The sequence below is a fragment of the Panthera uncia genome, chromosome D1, assembly GCF_023721935.1.
Source record: "Panthera uncia isolate 11264 chromosome D1, Puncia_PCG_1.0, whole genome shotgun sequence".
NCBI classification, from domain to species: domain Eukaryota; kingdom Metazoa; phylum Chordata; class Mammalia; order Carnivora; family Felidae; genus Panthera; species Panthera uncia.
Window position 1 is genome coordinate 94,964,130 of NC_064808.1, and position 19,990 is coordinate 94,984,119.

General features: G+C 54.4%; 1 protein-coding gene across 4 annotated transcripts in view; it reads left to right on the forward strand.

Moving 5' to 3' along the window:
* Positions 1-3,747: 3,747 nt before the first annotated feature.
* Positions 3,748-19,990, forward strand: part of USP2 (ubiquitin specific peptidase 2) — a 25,280-nt gene continuing 9,037 nt past the window's right edge. The window contains exons 1-4 of one of the 4 annotated variants that reach the window (XM_049611765.1): positions 8,742-8,757; positions 9,518-9,580; positions 11,606-12,423; positions 12,652-12,837. In XM_049611765.1, the coding sequence (XP_049467722.1) occupies positions 11,647-12,423; positions 12,652-12,837 (963 nt within the window). In that variant the 5' untranslated portion in view covers positions 8,742-8,757; positions 9,518-9,580; positions 11,606-11,646. Of the gene's footprint in view, positions 3,924-8,741; positions 8,758-9,512; positions 9,581-11,605; positions 12,424-12,651; positions 12,838-19,990 lie in introns of those variants that run through there. The other 3 variants (XM_049611744.1, XM_049611755.1, XM_049611774.1) reach the window with 3 other exon arrangements.

Here is a 19,990-nt window from a genome sequence, read left to right on the forward strand (position 1 = left end):
AAGGGAAGGGAAGGGAAGGGAAGGGAAGGGAAGGGAAGGGAAGGGAAAAATGTAGGTATATTACAGAAAAACAATGTTATGTTTCCTGCATCTTTGAGTTTGTGGACTAAAATAATCCCTCTGTAAGAACTAAAGGAGGGGAGGGGCACCTGGGTGGCTCAGTCGGTTAAGCGTCCAACTTTGGACGTGATGGACTTCGGTCATGATCTCACAGTTTGAGTCAGGCTCTGTGCTGGCTGCTGGGAGCATGGAGCCTGCTTTGAATTCTGTGCCTCTCTCTCTCTCTCTTTCTCTCTCTCTCTCTCTCTCTCTCTGCTCCTCCCCCACTCACACTCTGTCTCTCTCTCTCTCAAAAATAAATAAATGTTAAAAAAAATTTTTTTTAAGAATTAAGTGAGGAGAGAAGTTGGAAACCAGCAAATTCTGAGTAGGAAATTGAATGAACGATCATGCCATTCACAGATGTAGGCAATAAAGGAATGGGAACAAACTAAGCGAAGAATGATGAGTTTAAGGCTTGGACATGTTGAGGGTGAGATGGTGATGGGGTGTCCAAGGGCATGTCAGGAGGCAGACAGATAATTATAACTGGTGCTGAAACTACAGGTTTTGGCGTCATCAGTCCGTACAAGGAGCAGGTGATGAATGAGTAGCAGATCAGAACGATCTTCTCATGTGCTGCCTATAGGTCAGGCATTGCTGTAATGGTTTTTTCATGCATATTAACTCATTTAATCCTCGAGTCAACTCTACAGGGCGGGTACTACTACCAGCCTCATTTGTTTACACGTGAAGAAACAGATAGGAATGCTGCAGGCCTCAGAGCTAGTAACCAGAGGAATCAGAAGTCATCCCAGAAAATCTACAATCTGCACCCAGAACAACCACCATGCTATAAGGGCTACTAGAAATAAAGAGGAGGAAGAAACTGTCAGGAGGAAAACCAGAAAAGCCTCATATGATACAACCTAAAGGAGAAGAGAGCTCCAAGGATGAAATGGTGAAAGGGACTAAATTTGCAAGAGGTCCAGTAATTGGTTATAACTAAACAGGCAACTGGGATTGCACATAGGAGATCTTCGTGCCCAGATTGGGTAGGTTTCCTGATGTCGTGATCTCGCGGTTGGTGGAACCGAGCCATGAGTCAGGTTCTGCACTGACAGCACAGAGCCTGCTTGGGATTCTCTCTCTCTCTCTCTCTCTCTCTCTCTCTCTCTCCCTCTCTCTCTCTCTCTCTCTCTCTCTCTGCCCCTCCCCTGCTCATTCTCTCTCTCTCTCAAAATCAATAATAAAAATAAAAATTTTTCTTGACCTCACTTCTCATTTTACTTCCCACCCACCTTCCTTTACCACAAAACTCCTCCAAAGAGTTTTCTACACTGTACCCCATCCTTCTCTTCGTACCCTTCCTTGAGCCCACCCACAGACTTTCACCCCACCACGACACCAAAACTGTTCTTGTCCAGGTCATCAGGAGCCTTCTAAATCAATTCCCAGACTTGGGTTACTTAATCCATCAGCAGCATTTGACATGAATGATCTTTCTCTACTCCTTGGTAAATTTCCTTTCTTGGCTTACAACATAGCACCCATCTCTTGGATTTTTTCCTTCTCTACTTCACCAGCCACTCCTAAGTCTCTGATGGCTCCTACTCGTTTCTAAAACTATTTAATGTTGGAGAGCTCCAGGATTCGGTCCTTACACATCTCTTCTATTTCTATTTGCTCCCTCAGTGACCTCCCCTAATCTTACGGCTTTAAACAACAGTCATATGCTGACAGCTCTCAATTCTATATTGCAACCCAGACCCTGCCAAACTTGCACATCCAGCCACTTTCTTGACATCTTGACACGCCTAACAGACATCTCAAACTTGACATTATTAAACCAAGCTCCTGCCCTCCTCCTACCCACTTTCTCAGTTAATGTTCAAGCCAAAAATTCCTCCCTTTCTCTCACACCACCTCATCCATCAGAAAACCTTATTAGCTCTAACATCCCAAGTACGTCCGGAACCTAACCACACCTCCCCACCCTCCTGCCTCCTACCACACTAACACCGCCATCTCTCACCAGATAATTGGAGTGACGTCCTTAATGGTCTGCTTCTTTTCAGATGTGTTCCCTGGCTCTTTTCAGATGTGTTCTCAGACATCAGAGGATGTCCCCATCCTCTGCTCAAAACCTTCCAATGGCTCCCATCTCAGAGTAAAAGTTGAAGTCCATGAAAATGGCCTTAGGGCCCTAGAGGGTGCAATCCCTGCCTTCCCTCATTGACCTCATCTCCCAAGCTGTCCTCACTCCAGTCACACTGACCTTCTTGTTTTTCCACAAAAATGGCAACTGTGTTTCTACCTCATGATCTTTGCATCTGTAGTTCCCCTCTTCCTAGGACATTCTTTCCTTAGATAGCCAGATGATTCGCTCCCTCACCTCCTTCAGGTCACTCAGATGTCACCTTCTCATTGAGACCATCTCTGACAACACCTTACACACTGTGTATCTGCCTGTGTTTTGTTTGCCTCCATCGCTCCTACTGCCATCTAACATACTACATATTTCACTCATTTGTCTTCTGCTTCTACTAGAATGTAAGCTCCCTGAAGGCAAAACTTTTGCCTGTTCTGTTCACTGCAGTATCCTCTGTGCCTAGAAGAGTGCCCAGCACATCCAAGAGCTATCCATAAAACATGAAGGAAGGAGGACCCCAAAGGAGTATAAAGAACCAAGATCAAAGATCTTGGACAAGAAGAGGGATTTTCCACCAATCCCAAACCAGAAAGAGGCATCTTTGAAATTCTCACCAATCCCAAACCAGAAGCAGGCACGCGGTGCTCCAAGGCGAGTAACTTCTACTTAACAGCCAAGGGAAGCCCTGACCAACCCATTTTAGCTGTCCTCTGCCCTGGAGCAGAGGTAAGAATGGATTCAGATATGTTTGTAGGCGGAAATTTAAGTATTTCCCTTCTGGTTGGCTCTAGTGTCTCTGGGAAACAGAAGAAAAGGAAGATCTTGAAGGCAACGGTGAAGGACAGAAATACCAGCCACAGAGAACAGGAGAAGGAGCTAAGGACACTTGGAAAGACCTAAAACCTGGATTTGCCTTGGCGCCAATCTACCTGGCTGTGTGATTTTCTTCAACACCACAGGAAACACAACAAATGGGAGCCGCAAAGTTCTTAGCTTTTTCCCAAAACACTAAAAAAAAAAAAAAAAAAAAAAAAAACCTCCCTTCCACTAACTCGGTGCCTCAGTTTCCCCAGAGAGTCATCCCCAATCACTGGTCTCATGTCAGTAAAATGAGCAGAGAGAGAGGTGGAGAAAGGGGAGAGGAGAGAAAACTAGGAGAGCCAAAGCAGACCCTCTCCCAGACAGGTGGGAAGGAGCGGGAACCTTTTAGCCTTCCCTCAAACCTGGAAGTCGGTATCTGTACCCCAGGGCTCAAAGGCTGGGCCTTCTCCCGGGAACCCCTTCTCGTTCCCAATACCCTCCCACTGGGTCCCACCTTGACACATACCCGTCCGCTTCTGGTCGAGCTCCACCCCTTCCAAACTCGCGGGCTTTGCCTCCACGTGCTTCTCTGTATATACCGGTCGCCTGGGAGACCCAGGCCGGGCGGGGCTCCCCTGACGTCACAATTGGAACAAGCCAATAGCCTTGACGCATCTCAGTGACGCGAGACGCGCGGCGTGGCTTTGCCGGCCGGGCGCAATGAGGCGGCTGCCCGCTGGGTGGCGCCGATTTCCCGGGGAGGTCCTTTCTGGGCCCCCGGCGGAGGTGGGGGAGAGGCGGGCAGGAGCCGAGGCCAGGGAGCCCTCTGCGTCAGCTGCTGCTCACTGCGCCGCGCCAGTACCAGCCGGGACTCACCCGCAGCTCCATGCTTGTGCCCGGCTCGACTCGTCCATCCTCGGAGAAGAGGCAGGTACGTGCCACCTGTCGCAGACTGGGGAGGAGGGATGCGGAGGTCAGTGCCGTTGGAGGCTCAGAAAGTGAGGTGTCAACGACAGCCTGGGTAGAACGGGCACCAGAAATGTAGGGCGGGCGCCAGCTGTGTGGAGGAGCTCCAGCTGTGGGTGCCAGTTGTGGGAGGGGGGAACCTGCCAGCTGACAGACCCGGGGTGCCAGGAAGAGCCATCTGTGTGCTGATCAGTGTGTGCTCAGGAAGTGCCGCTTGGGCAGGTCCAGGTCTCTGTGCCCTGTGTGGTATATGGCCTGACAGTGACGCCTGGACACTGACAACCCCCCTCCCCACGTGTACATCCAGTTCACTTACTCCACCCTGTTTCAGCTCCTGGGGGCTGTCTCCGGTCAGGTCGCCGAAGGGGTGAGGGTGGGGGTAGGGCAGCAGTTAAGTGGAAGGGGAGATTTTCCACCAATCCCAAACCAGAAAGAGGCATCTTTGAAATTCTCACCAATCCCAAACCAGAAGCAGGCACGCGGTGCTCCAAGGCGAGTAACTTCTACTTAACAGCCAAGGGAAGCCCTGACCAACCCATTTTAGCTGTCCTCGGAGGAATGAACACCTACCTCCTGATCTGCCTTCTAGAATGGGGCTGCACTGAAGATCGTGGTGATGTTCACCTCCCCAAGGCACCGGCATAAGAAGGTCCCCCAAGCCCAACCCCGGAAAGTGGAGGAAAGGAGAGCTGGTTGGGCTGGGGTTGGGGCATCCCCCACTCCTTTGATACTGTAGATGCGTACCAAACCGGAGTCGGAATGAGGACTGGAATGAGGGCCAGGGACGAGGGCGTCCTCTGAAGTGCATCACCAGGACCCAAGCTGAGTCAGTGGCCTCTGCTGAGACAGGGTGGAGTACTGGGTACTCCCAGTCCTCAGGGAGAGCCATCGGGAAACAGGAGCCACGGACCGGGAGCACACAAGAGCACCAAAGGCCCAAGAGGTTAAGAATCCTGCTCCTTCCTCCTGTGAGCCTGCCCAGCCCAGCTCTGTGGCCTTGGAATCCTGAGCACTCCTACAGGTAGAGTGGAGCCACCCCAGAGCAGCTTTCTCCTGGTAGCCTGGGGGCAGCCGCACTTGCTCTATTTTTCTAGGCAAAGGGGGAAGGAGCCCAAACAGGCCTGGCCCTTCTCGGCTGGATGGGCTGGACATCTGGGAATATCGCAAGAGTCGTTTGCCCACGCCACTTACGGGACATGGACCAGCTCAGAAACCCATGGGGCTGTCGTCTGGCATTAGAACAGAGCACTCCCAATGGGTGGCCCCGAGGCCCTGTTCTCCCTAAGAAGGTTTCCCTGGTAGGTGCTCCTACACACACCGCCACTAACTATAATAATAAGTGGAAGTATTCAGCATAATCATTATTATCGTTTATTGAACTCTTAACCATAGGCCAGGGAAACTTAGGTTATTCTATTTAATTCTTAAAATTGTGAGGTATAGCGTTATTATCCCTTTTACTCCTGATTTACAGATTAACGCCCTAAGGTTCAGACAGCTTAACGTGCCTTGCCCACAGTGTCAGAGACTATTAAAAAAAAAAAAAAAAAAAAAAAGGAACGAGCTGGAATATAAGCCCAGGCCTAGAAGTCCATTGTTAAGAGTTTGGACTGAATACCTGAGAGCAGGTCCCGCCTGCCTCCCACTACCTGTATGCCCTGGACCTCTGGAGCTACTCCACCTCGAAAGGGAGGATTGGGACTAGCACTGAGGCTTCATCCTCTCCTCTCATTCTGTGACCGACACCTCCTTCTCCATATTCTTGCCTCTATTCCTCCCACCCCCACCATCCCCCTACCCTCTTTCCAGTTCTGTTTCCTCTGGGTCCCCCTTCTGTCCATTTCAAAATGCCCCCTCCTTCAGAGAGCCCTCGCAGGATCTCCTTGCCTGGCCCTAGCCCATAAGGGCAGCACCTCGAGGGAGGGCCTGCCACTGCCCCTTTAATTCTCCCCGGGCTCGGAATGCAAGTGAGTTGAGCTAGCCATCTCTGTGAGGTCAGATAAGATACTATATATATCGGAGTCGGTAACCTGAGCTCCGGATTACCCAGCCCCAGTCAGACTCCAGCCTCCCGGCTCTCCACTGCTCTCCCTGCCTTGCTGGGGAAGGAGAAGCCCCCAGATCCTGTCCAGTGCCCCCGGACACAGGTCAGTAGCTGCCCCTGTAGTATGTGAGCTTTGCGGGGCTGCTGTCCAGAGAGCCCTGGGTGTTTGGGAGGAGCATGTGATAGTCTGTCCAACAGGGTCTGGAAGGTGCTGTGGGCAAGACTGAAGGTGAAGGCTCAGAGGAGGCAGGCAGAGGCAGAGGAGGCAGCAGGAACAGAAAAAAGATAAGCCCTGGAGGAAAAGCAGGGAGACTGGGCCTCTCCCCTAGGGAGAGGGCACCAGGAGAGCTCCCAAGAGAGGTGATTCGGAAAGAGAATTTAAGAATACCGATACTGCCTGAGGGCCCACTCCTTTGCCTTTTCTTGGAAGTGTAGAGATGCCTACCCCCTCCAAACCCTAAATCAAGAAGCATACTATAGACATACTACCCTGGGCCCACCCCTTTCTCCACCAGTCAGGATTCTTGCCCTAATCTCCAATCTCTCTCACCCCTTCACCCCTCTCCCAGCCCTTGGGCAACTACTAGGAGCAAAAGAGACTGAGACAGACCCAAATTCCCTTGACTGACCCTCAGCCAAGGCATGCAAGGGGATTAGGCACTAAACTGGTGGGTCCCTGAGTGCAAGCCTTGGACAGACAGAGCTACCAGTGACAGGCTGGAGGCGAGGGGACACACTGAGGCTGCCGGGGACCGAGAGGTATACACAGAGCTCCTGGAACATGCAGGCGCAAATGGCCCCCACCCCGGTCCTCCACCCGATCTGCATTCACCACATCTCCCAGAACATCCCTCAACCTAGGAGCTGATGCTTGTGCCCAGACAGTGCCCAAGCAGATAGCAGTTAAGGGTCAGAGAGTGTAGCTGAAGGGAGACAGGACCCCTCTCTCAGCCCTCTTTACCTTTCAAGGTCAGCACATCAGCAGTGCCTCATTCCAATGGTGTTAGCAAGTGGCTTTGGGAAGCTCTGAGGTCACCACTGTGGAGGTTCCCAAGCACCTGGCGGGACTCTCCACTCACCTGTCCCAGACACCTGGGTAGGAGGGAAGGACTGAACTCTGTGGAGGCACGCCTCGGAAACTCAGCTAGGGGCTTTCTATCCAGGCAATGGCAAGGGCACAGAAGCTGGCATGCCTTCACGCCAGAAAGCAGAGTGGATCTGGGCAGAGAGGGGCCATGAAGCCTTCTGGGATGTGGGGCATTACCCAGCCCCTACCCCGGAGGCCAGGAGTGCCTGGGATTCCTGGGGAACAAGTCCCTCCCCTGGCTGGGCAGGTTGGGGAGCCCTTCACGTGAGCAACAGGAAATGACAGTGGCTGACGCAAGGGGGTTGGCTGCCCCAGGGAGACAGGGCTCATTTTAACCCCTGACTCATCCAGCCTGGGTACATTGGGGAGTGGGCCAAGCTGCAGCGAGGGTAGGAGGCTGGGGGTCATGTCCATAAGCAGGCCTGGGGCCAAAGGCCCAGGCCGGCCAGGGGACACTTGGGAGCTTGGCACCGCAGGTGAAATGGAGGCCTCCTGGACCATCTCTTGGCCGATCAGAATTGTACTGGCGCTCAGGTTGCACTTGGCTTCGCTCTCATTTGCCGGCCGTGGAAACTCGAAGGGCCGCTCCCACGGGAGTCTGTACCTGCCACGCTGTTGCCTAGACAGTGGATGCTTACATTCCCCCACCCCAGACCCCATGCCGCAGGTCCTACCCTGTGCAGCTCAGGGAGAGGCCAGGGAAGTGTGAAGTGACAGGGGGGCTTCGAGGGGTGCTGTTAGGGGACAGAGCACAGGTCCCCAGTCCAGCTCTGCCACTGCTCACAGTGTGACCTTGGGGAAATCCACATCACTTCCACCAACGCTGGTTTCCTCATCTGCAAGTGGGCAGAATAATAGCACCCGCTGCGTAGGGTGATCGTGAGAATTAAGCAGCTTAATACAGGGTGTCCCAGAAGCCTTAGTGCAGCTCCAAACTGCAGTAACTTCAGAAATATGAGTGCTACACACTTCAAAGTTTCATTATTTAATTTCTTGTCTGCTTTTTGACTTTTGAGCAAAAATGGTCATTTCAATGTAACATAAATCATTTAAGCCTTCAAATGATGTTTGCAAGTTTACATTCTTTCTCTGAAAGAATCCAAGCCTAAATCCGCACTGAGACTTTGAGGACGCTCGGTACGAAGTTCACTCAGGAGAGCGCCAGGCACCGCATGTCCCTTCAGGAAGCTGAGTGCTCTGGGCAGAGGAATGAAGGCAGAGGTGCCTCCAAAGCGGGGGGAAACAGCAAAGTGAGGGGGAACTCTGACAGAGCAGGGAGGAGTGGAGGCGCCCCTGCGAAGATGGGAGTGGAGGAGGAGCTTGGCAGGTGGAGGGCCCCCGCTGTCCGAGGTGGCGGGCACCTGGGGAGGAGTTGCCTAGAGCCACATGCCTATACTTGCCAGCTCTGGGTAAACAGCAGAAGGAGACGGGCAGCGGGGGCCCCACGCCGGGCAGAGAGGGAGACGGGGGAATCCCAGCCAATCGGCTCGCCTCCCACTGTCCCATGAAAGGGCCATTCAGTCCAGCCCGTTCCTGTGGCAACAAGGAGACTCGAAGCCATGTGAGTGCCCGTCCTGTCCCTGTCTTGCGCAGCAAGGCTACAGCCAGGGCCCAGCCTGCTCTCCCACCCGTGGTGAATTCTGCAGTCTCCGGGGACAGCCGTGCCAGGTAATGCCAAGGGGCACCAACCCAAGCTGTCTGCTCACCTGGAAAGTGTTGACACTTTTCTCAAGAATGAAACTAGGGGTTAGGGAAGGGGACAGGCATGCTCAAGGCCTCAGCCCCAAAAGGGAGCCTCTCCCCAGACAGGGGAACTATAAGCCAGATGTCAGCACTGAGAGTCAGCTTCCAGGGAGCTGTTAGTGATGGTATGACCCCCCAGGGCTGCCTTGGCAAGGGGGAGGTCTGTCACTTGCCTGCCAGATGGGAGCAGACAGGAGAGTGGGATTTAGGAGCCCTCCTGGGACTCTACGGGCCAGAAGGTGTGACTCCACCTGTAGCCCCATCCCTTCCCAAGGAATATTCGTGGGCCTTCCCAGGACTGGCTGTCTCTGTGCCCTGTACTTTGTTTGGCCCCAGCACTTCTGCGTCATTAGCAGGGCCAGGAGAGGTCACAAGTTTGGGGCACTGCCTGCAGAATACCAATTCCCTGGGAGCCTTAGTGTGGAGGCGGGGGAGTGAGAGCCATGGGGAGGAGGCATGAGCTCATCATGCCCTTGGGGGTGGGGAGGAGGTTGTTTCTGATTGGCTGCCTGGTGTCCCAGAGCCCAGTTCCTGAGACCTGGAGTCTCTTTGACTTTGAATTATTGATGGAGTTCTCCAAAGTGCAATAGAGCAGGACTAGTCCCACGCCCCTGCCCCCGGTGGCTCTATCTGGGTCTCCCCCTGGCCTCCCTCAGCCTTCATGCTCTTCCTTTCTGCACCCCAGAGACTAAGCAGATGGAAGGAGACCTGTGGTTCCCCTCCGACCGGACACAAGGTCCTCCTCCAGGTACTTTCTCCTAGAAAAGAGCGGAAGCCGTGCTAGAGGTGGAAGCACAGTGGGCAAGGGCATGCAAGCGAAGACAGGGGTCCCCAGGCCAGGTGGGAGAAGCATACCCAGTAACTGCGGAGCAGGCCTTTCGGAGCCAGCCCAGACCGAAAACTGCTGCAGATCTCTGGCAGGGTCTACAAGTTCTGTTCTGGGATCCATACGGAGGTTGCCACCTGCTGATCTCCCACCCCTGCACCTATCCCACGCCTTGCATGGACTGAGTTTCTAGGGCTCTCTGCCAAGCCAACAGCATTTAGGGCTTGGCATCAGCTCCTCTCTGCCCAAATGGGCTGGGCTGCCAGCCTAGGGCAGGCTGTGGGCTGCCCGAGCCGGTGTCTGCTGAACGGCTAGATTCTGCCCGCTGCCTGCTCATCCGCACATCTCACCGAGGGATGCACGGGAAGCCTGGCGCCCAGGGCTGAGGTCAGAGGCCGGCCAGGCCAGGAGACGGCCGGCCCTGACATTATTATAGGCCTACGAAGGAGGAGCCCAGGGCCTGGCAGGGGCCAGGGGAAGAGATAATAACCACTGTCATAGTCGAGGGCTTTCACGTGTTATTATCTCATTTATTCCTCACAACAAACCTGTGAGATAGGAAGCATAATGATGATGATTATACTCCCGGTACAGGTGAGGAGACTGGGGCTCGGACAAGTTAAATGAATAGTGCAAAATCACCCAGCTAGTCAGTCGCTGGGCAAGTCAAAACCAGCCCTGCACCACTACTCTGAGGTTCCTGAAGGGCTCTGCGCCACCCCCCCCCCCACCGCCGCCAACCCAGGAGCCCCACAAGAGCCCCTGAAGTCCTCAAGGAAAGGGGCCTGACCTTACTGGTTCCCCTCTCCAAAGCACCTTTGCCCCTCAGCTCCATTGTAGATAAAGCCTGTGCCCTTAGGGTGATGAAGGGACTCTGGTGGTCCCCAAGTGAGCCTAAACTTGATGGGGGGGGGGGGAGTGGTGAATCAAGGTACAGCAAGAAGAGCACTGGTCTAGAAACCCAAAAGGCCTGGATTCCAATCCTGGTTTTCCAACCCCTCAATTCAGAGAGTTCTGGGTGCCTTCGCCAGACCCACCCCAGCTGCAAAAAACGGCACGCAGCCACTAGAGAACTGCCTGTAGTGAAGGATTTTAACCTCTAGGGGGCCCCCTGTGCACAAGTCATCACGCTTGAGGCGGCTGGGTTGGTTGTTGGTAGAGGAACCCCTGGAGGCCACAGGACCTTAACTCCACCTAGAACAGAAGAGTTAGATCCGTGAAGAGGGCAGTTTCCACCACACGAGGATTCCCCACCACAGCAAGTGACCATGTCCAGGGAAGAACTGTGGGATTGGATCTGGAGACTGGGGTCAAGTCCCCTTTCTGCCACATGCTCACTCACCATTGCCTCCCTAGCCCCCATTACTTCCTCTCATGAGCCTCCTTCTCCTCACCAGGGATCTGACCAAGTGATCCTCGGGCCACTCCAGCTCAGATAATGTAGGATTCCAAAAAGATTCCTGCCCCTCCTTTAAGCAGGAAGGGAGGGAAGCAGTCTTAATTCTTAAAATGTCCCGTATTTTCAATCCAGGGGTTGAGGGCGGTAGCACCCCCTGAAAGCAGAGGAGATCTGGGTTGGAATACTGTGAGTCAACTGGAGGCCTGTGAGGCAGGGCAGTCCCCACTCTCAAGTCTGGGTCATTGCCAGGGAGCACCCGGAGCGGCCAGGACGTGCTGAGATCGATGGCCCCGTACGGTTTATCAAAGCCAGCTGGCGTCTTGTGCTCCCACTCAGGCGTGACTACATGGGGGCGTGCAAACCCGTACACAAACCCGCACGCATGTGTGTGTACGCACACGCACGGGGGTATTTCTTAACAGCGGGCCAGCCTCTTGCGGACACGGACAGTGTGGTCTCTGGCTGTGGCCAGCTGGGGATGAAGAGCAGGTACAGGGCAGCCTGAAACCTGGCAGGGCCCTCTGACAACTGCTTTCCTTGTCTTTCAGCCCATGAGGCTCCCAGTCCCCACTGAGTGCCGCCCTGAAGGATGTCCCAGCTCTCCTCCACCCTGAAGCGCTACACAGAATCGGCCCGCTACACAGATGCCCCTTATGCCAAATCAGGCTATGGCACCTACACTCCCTCTTCCTATGGGGCCAACCTGGCTGCCTCCTTCCTGGAGAAGGAGAAGCTTGGCTTTAAGCCAGGCCCCCCGACCAGCTTCCTCACCCGTCCCCGTACCTACGGCCCCTCTTCCATCCTGGACTATGACAGGGGCCGCCCCCTGCTGAGACCCGACATCATCAGGGGTGGTAAGCGGGCAGAGAGCCAGACTCGAGGCACTGAGCGGCCTTCAGGGAGCGGACTCAGCGGGGGCAGTGGATTCCCTTATGGAGTGACCAACAACTCCCTCAGCTACCTGCCCGGGACTGCCCGGGACCAGGGTATAACCTTGACCCAGAAGAAGTCCAGCAGTCAATCAGACCTGGCCCGGGATTTCTCCAGCCTCCGGACCTCAGATAGCTCTCGGATAGACCCTGGGAACCTGGGCCGCAGCCCCATGCTGGCCCGCACGCGCAAGGAGCTGTGCGCCCTGCAGGGGCTCTATCAGGCAGCCAGCCGCTCGGAGTACCTGACAGACTACCTGGAGAACTATGGTCGAAAGGGCAGCGCCCCTCAGGTGCCCACCCAGGCCCCTTCCTCTCGAGTCCCCGAAGTCCTCAGCCCCACCTACCGACCCACTGGCCGTTACACTCTGTGGGAGAAGAGTAAGGGCCAGGCCCCTGGGTCCAGCCGCTCCAGCTCCCCAGGGCGAGACACCATGGTGAGTTTGCCCCGTGGGGACCCGTCGGTGGGCTGGGGAGGGAGCGAATGATGTAGAAGAGCCAGATTCGGGGAAGGACTCCCCATCTGACTGATGATTGAAGGCAGAGGTTTTCTTCCTAAACCTCATGACAGCTACTCCTGCAGCCCAAGCCAGAGACGTCATCTCGGCGGGTCTGGTACCCTTGTAGCTCGGTGCCTTGCTCAGGGACTTTCCCACTCTCCCTAGGACACCCATTTCAGGATGCATGCACTCAACGACGATCCAGCAGTACCCTCGGAAACGGTCAGCTACCCCCACATACACTGCAATTCTCACCCGCCACCTCACCACCCAACATGCCAGTGTCCCCTGCAGGCCCTGCACCATCCTGGACTGAGTGCTGAGGCCCCCAAACCGCCAGTGTTCCTTGTGGTAAGAGAGGCCTCCCTGCTCTGGTTGCATCTCTCCTCTTGCTCAGCCTGGGGACGTGGCTTAACGTTGGCATAAGGCATCAGGGGGAGCGCGGCTCCCCTCTGATTGACACTGGTCCTGACTCAGGACCAGGGTGTCTGGACGGCAGTGCTCATCCTGTATCTTGGGAGAAAACGGTGGAGGAATTTTTGTCTAGGGCATGAGACAATCCCATACGTCTATATTCCTGTCCTGCCTAGGCTAGAATGAGGGAAAAGGAGGGCTGGCTTGCATCTAATCCCTGAACACACCTCTCTGGGTCACCTCTCTGCCTTTTCTTTAGTTATTAGCGTACCCGTAAAGTGGCCAGCTCTCAGAGGATGAGAAAGAAATCCCACCTCCAGATCTCTCCCCATGTGCCTAGCACCGCACAGAGCTCAGCTAACCTGCTGGATGTGTGGATGGGTGTTTGGGTGGGTGGGTGGGTGGGTAGATGGATGGATGGATGGATGGATGGATGGACGGACAGATAGACAGATGGACAAGTAAATGGTCAGGAGAGCTGGGTGCTGGGTTTCCTTCATCACCTTACGTACCAGTCCCCTACTTCTAGGACAGGTGCCTTTTGGAAATAATAGCTGTGCCACAGCAAGAAATAAATGCTGCTTAGTGGGCTTGTCCAGACAAATGGAGCAGGGGTGCAAAATAGGGGCAGAACTTTGGATCATAGACCGTTAAACCTGCCATAACTAAAGGTCTTGAGAGGACAACTTTGATGAGACAGTCTTGGCCCTTAGGGGCTGTCTGTGAAGTGCCATGGGAGACACAAAAGTTGGTGCCTCCCGGCACATTCAGAACCTGACAGGGCAGGAGTGGCTATGTTGGAGGGCTAGTGTGAAAGAGAAGTGAGGGGCAACAGCACTGGCCTGGGAGAAATACGAGCTCTCCGAGGGATGTGTGGCTGGACTGGAGCATGACTCCTTGGGCAGGTCTGGGGTGGCTCATCTCAGGGACAATCAGAAAGCAGCTCTCGATGGAGGGGCTTGGGCCCTAAAGGCCTCTGAGAGGTTCCTCCCTTTGCTCAGAAGAGAAGGGTTCTCTATGGTATGCAGTGCTCTTCCAAGTAAGGTCTGCAGACCGCCTGCACCAGAATCACCTGCAGGGCTTAATAATTCAGGGGCCTGGGCCCCACCCAGAGCCCCTGAATCAAAGTCCCTAGGGATATGCCTGGGACTCTGCCCTTTTTACAAGCACTCCGGGTAATCTGTCAGCAGCCTGAGGTCTGCAAACCTCCTCTCCACAGACTACACCGCAGACCCCCCCTCAGCCAGGTCTCCTCTACTGGGTGTCAAACCCTGTTGGGACTCTGCCTCCTTCCTACACCGGCACACCTCAAACCCCCCAGGAGTCTGCTGCCCTCTGCCTCTCCCACAGGGGACACCTCAGCTCCTCCTCCACCTCCAGAGCCAGATGAAGGGAGTTTTGAGACTGCCCCGGGACAAACTCAGCCCCCCTAACATCCCTCGCTTCCCATCCAGAAACAATTCCCAACACACTTAAGTAGCCAGTAACAGCCTACGATTGAGCTAGTGTCTCACCCTCAGCTCACATTCAAGAAGACACTACCAACGGGAAAGGCTCCTAATGGGTCATTGGTATAAGGTCCGATTTAGCCTCACACCCCCTCCTCACCACTCTCAGCCTCACTTCCTGTTGCTGACTCCATCTCCTGAGGTGCGAACAGCCCTGCTCAGGGGGCCTGGACCACTTCTTTCTAAAAGCGGGTGCAGTGTCTTTTCAGATCTCCAGTTGGGGATCTCGCCTTCTCATTCATTCATTTATGGTGCTCAGCTTACTGACGGTGCGACCTTAGAGAAGTTCCTTACTGTCTGAACCTGAACCTCGATGAAATGAGTGTTCGTCGTTCCCACCTCATAGATCATTGTGAGAAATCAAAGGTTGCATGGCACCGAGTAGGCACACAATAAATGTTAGTCCTCCTTGTACCCTTCTAGGTGCTTTGGGAGGCAAGACAGATGCAAGCCATGGTCCCTGCCCTCAGCGCATTCACAACTTGGGGAAATAAGTTCTTAGAACAGCTGTGATAGGAGGCAGCCCCAGGTGCTGTTAGGTGTCATAGATGGTGGGAAAGGGAGGGGTCGTCTGAGGCTGGAAAGAACAGTTTGCTTCTTTAACCTTAGACACCTCTCATCTGAGCTCTGTTTCCTCATCCATAAAAGGGATTGGTCATGCCTGCCCTGCCCACCTCACAGGGCGGGCAGGAGGCTCAAAGCAAACAGTGGATGTGAAGGAATCTGAAACCTATAAAATGCTATGGAAGAGCATGATAGGACAGGGACACTTGACAGCTGAGTAGAATGGGGCGGGAGGGGACCACCCTTGGGAGGAACAAAGGTGAGGAAGTGGCAGGGCCCAGTGTGATGGGACTCCTCTGGGGTCCCCTGGAGCAGGCCTGACCCCGAGGGGCTCTCAGGGTAGCTGACTTGAACTAGCTGACATTCATAAAGGGAGGTCAAAAGCAGGCCCCCCCACCAGGGTGTAGAAGAGTTCTAACCAGACTCATTTCCCTCATTAATAGTAACAGCCAACATGAACTTAGAATTTCACAGACTCAGCTGAGCACAAGTAAGGGACTGGTGGAGGGGATACATGAATCCTGAACACCCTCCCCCCCCACCATGCTTGCATAAGCACCAACAAAACACCAGTCCGCCAAGAGTGCACCTCAGCCTAGGATAACAAGGGCTGCCCCAGGCTCCACCTTCTGTTTAAAATGCAGACAGATTGGAGCAGAGGGACATGATAGTTCAAAACTAGCAAAAAAAAAAAAAAGCTTTCACTACCACCCCCACCCATTGCCTGTGGGGACTCCAAGCCAGGCCAGGTGGGTTGGCCCTGCAGAAAGCCAGGAGCCCAAGCACCCAACCGGTTATAGCCCCCTCTGCCCCACCTCTCCTGTTCCCTGGGCCTATGGAAGGACAAGCTGTTCCCACTGAGCCCTGCCAGGGCTGCGCTTTAACCCCTACAATCCATCCTAATCCTCCCCCGCCCCACCCCTCCAACTGCTCCCTGGCATTCTGCCTGCCGGCCTCAGTCCTGCCTTCACCCCGCCCTGCCCAGGCCACCCTCTCCTCTAAGAAAACTACGGTTGGCCCAGGGCCCTCCAGAGCGCAGTCATCATGCCAAGTACCTGCCGCTCAGATACAGAGCCAGGGAGTGAGGCTCAGAGCCTGCCCCACCTATTCTCCCCATGCAGCCTCTTCCAGACCCTTGCCCTCTGCTCTGAAACCTGTTGCTAGGAGCAAAAGGTCCAGGAACCTAGACTACCTGGGTCCTCTTTGTCACTGGGGCTGCTGACTCATCTCCCAAAGACTTGGGTTCCCAGCTGTTCAGTGACAGAGAGATTATATAAGCAGAGGTCATGTGATTTTTCTCTTGGGTGGGACTTTGAACTTGACTGCTGCCATGCAGTGAGCAGGGGTTACTCCAAAGAGAACAAGTTGAAGACAGCAGGGACTGCCCTAGAAGTCCTGGATGAGAAGCGGAGAAGTGTGACCTTCCTCTCTCCTCCCCTGCCTTCTCCCTCTGTTTACTCAGCCACGCTGAACTGCATCCCCACTGTCTCGTTTGTCCAGCTTAGCAGCCCAAGACCCTGGAGCTGCCCTCACCCACTCAGCCACCCTGAGGAAGCTGAACTTCCTAAGGGCTTGAATCTGTGTTGACAGCATGGGAAGGTCACTCAGAGGAGACCTTAAACAGGAGGATCCCTTGGCCAGGACCAGTGCTAACTGCTAAGAAAGAAAGGAGAGTCAGTTTGGGGTTTGCGTTTAGAGTCAGCAAGGTACTGACCATCTCCATCCCTGGAACACTGGCTATGGACTGTCAGCTGGCTGGTGGCCCCAGTGCTGCCTTACCCAGGTTCAATTTCTCAATCAGGGCCCAGCATCATCCTCCCCGCCTCCTCCTCCACCCCCACTCCAGGACGCCTTCATGAGTTCATGTGGTGCTGGGGTGGGGCGCAGCAATGTAGAAGTTAATCCAAGCCTGGCAAAATGTTCCGTGCCCATGGGGGAGCCGCTCCACTGACCATCAGCTACAGAAATGAACATCATGTTCAGGGCCCAGAGCTGCACACGTGGCCCCCTGCACCCTGTCACCTCAATGGATACGTAAAACTGGCACCCACACAGAAATATATGCAAGAGAGGGAAATGTGTGGGCCTCTGGAATCCAGCTGGTTCAGGCCAGATTGCCCAGGGGCTCAAAGGAGTACAGAGCTTTTGGCCTCCTGGGGTCTGAGTGATTCAGGCAAGCAGAGCGCCCTCCTTCCCCAGGGGCATTTGTGGGCTGAAAGTCCAACCCCCATGAAGGACTCTGAGCCCCTGCCGGTTCAATCAGTCAGGCCACCAGTCTCTCCATTTGTGACAGTAATAAAGGGCGCTTGCTTTGCGGGGAGCAGGCCTGCTTCAGTGTTTCCAAACCCTGAACCAAGCTGCCCCTGAGATCTGAGGAAGCAGGATACTCTCAGTCCTGCCCTCACAGAGGCAACCCTGACTCTAATTTATTTATACTCCATCCATGCCAAAAAAGATTTGAGGTGAAGAAAATTTCTTAACCTACAGGGAAGACAGCCCAAGCACAGGCTTCTGAGAAATGGCAGTCTCGAGCTGCCGGAATGAGCCCCGTTCAGGAGGCAGAGAGTAATGCAGCCAGAGCCAGAGTCAGATCCCAGATTGCCCATCCCACTTCAAGAAATGGCACTGAGGAGAAAGCATGTCATGGGGGGGGGTTGGCCAGTTGAGAAATGAGCCACAGTTCTTTGCTGGTTGTGTCCTGCAGCAGTCAGACCTGCCTGACAAGACCGGACCCTGTGTGAATTCTTTCCCCTCACCCCAGGCTTCTCAAAGAGCTCCCATCCAGGTAGCTTTCCCCTTCTGGGCCCTTAACCTTCTACATCCCAGGAAAGAGGGAGAAAATGTGCTAACAGAATCCCGGGGGGTAGTACTCACATCACTGGACTAAGTCATGGGGCGAGAAGCCAAATGTTCCCGTGGGTAAGCACCTGTTAGACAGCACTTACCACAGCATGCTTATTCCACATGCAAATCCAGACTCACCCCACCCTGTGAGGCTCAGTGGGACTTCCAGGATACCCAAGAATCCTGGCCCCCACTTTACAGATGAGATCAACACCATTTATTAAGCACCCACTAAGAGAACCCACAGTCCTGCCCCTGAGGGAGTTTCATTGTGATGGCACAATCAACACACACTCGAAGACCATTTACAGAAGCTTTGGAGACACTTATAAATCAAAGATAAACATATTAAGATAAATTAGTACTATGTAAACTGAACACCAATAGACAGAGGGTATGCAGTAATGGGGCGTTCTGAGCTGGGTGGAACTCTTTGGAGAGGGCTTTGTGGAAAACACAAGTTTTGAGCAGAATTTACAAGCAGGTAATTGGCAGAGAGCAGGAAGGACATTCCAGAGTCTCCTGGTAGTTGTTAAAAGCATGGGTTTTGCCGTAAGGCAGGCTGGGGTTCAAAGCCCCACACTGTCATTTATTAGCTTTGTGGTTCTGGCACGTCATTTGACCTCTCAGGACTTAAGGCCCTTCATCCAGAAAATAGAGGTAATAGTTCCTACGGCGTTGTGTTAATTATGTAAGTTAACTAGGATAACATATATAAAGCACTTAGCCAGTGCCTGGCATTTAATAAGTACTTAATCCGTGGCAGTTTTGCTCTTTAAGTGAGAGAAGGCAAGTGCCGAAGCAGCGAACTAAGAGCAGGTTGGTTAGCAGCAGGGATCAGAGAAGAGGGAGGGTGGTGATGCTGGAAGGAGCCTGTGGACGGACAGCCTCACAGAGCTAGCTCAGCTTCTGGACTGGAGGCAAGAGTCCGGTGCTCTAGGTGTTTGGGGGCAGAAGCGTGCTGTAATCCAATGCAAGAATTGTTGCAGACTGTGTGGGACTTGCTGGAAAGAGTGCACCTAGAAAGAGGGAAGCATGGAGGAAAAGGCCGTGGCAGTGTGTCCAGTGTTGGTCACCGAGTGAAGACAGTGGCTGTGGAGCTCACCACCCTAACACTGGTGCCCTCACTCACCATCGGGTGAAATGCCCTGTGGCTCCTGCCTCATGCCCACTCCATACATGTGTCCCGGGCACATTCTCCATGGGGCTGTGGTCGTGTGTGCGGTGCGCGTGTACATGTGGGGATGAGCACGCCAAGAGGCACAGAAGGAGGCCACAGATGAGTAACAGCACACACTGCTGCTTCTCGGAGTATTTTTAAACGCTAAAAATACTGGCTAAAAATAGCCAGCAGGCTCCAAACAAGATACTTTCTCTAGGCAGATTCCGTGTGGGTCCCTGATAGGTGGGGAGGTGGGGGGGTGGAGCATCGAAATAAAACGCAGAGGCCTCTGCTCTTCAAGCCTTGGCGCCCTTAGGGTCAGAGCAGTACACTCACCACCCCACCCACCCGGGCTGAGCACCTGCTTCCTCAACGTGGTGGTTCTTTCTTCCCACCTCCCAAAACAAATCAAAATTTGAGATTCGGTGAGAGATGCAGTTGGGTAACTGGACAGAAGACGCCAGAAAATGTTCTTCCCTGGGGCCAAATGGGACAGTGACCTATTGCACTTTATAAAATAGGAGCAGTGCCTCTCTTGATAATGGGCCAGGTGGGACTGGGGCGGGGTTGGGGGGTAAAAAAGTTCAGCGCCGACGCGGCGGAAACCCATCCTCCTAACCGGGAGCCCTTCGACCCTCGCGGTTTGTATGAGTGTTGGGCTCCACGAAGGGCTGGGTACCCCCCCGCCCCGAACGCCGTGCAAAAGTTTGTGCACAAGTGCATCCCCCGCCCCAGGAGAGAACGGCGCTTTCACGGGGTTCGCCAAAGGCTCCGCGGCCCCCAGAAGTCAGGAACTGTGAACCGCCTTGGGGGGAAGCTCACCGGGCCGACACGGTCCTGTGGGGTCGTGTCCTCCTGAGCCCCGACCCCGAGGCCGGCGCGGGAGCCCGTTCAGCCCTTCCCCGGGACGGGGGTTCTAGGCGGCCCGTGGGGTCGGCGGGCTGGGGGCGGTCCGGGCCGGGGGCCGAGCCGCGGGAGGCGCGGGGGCGAGCGGGGCCGGGGCCGCGCCGGG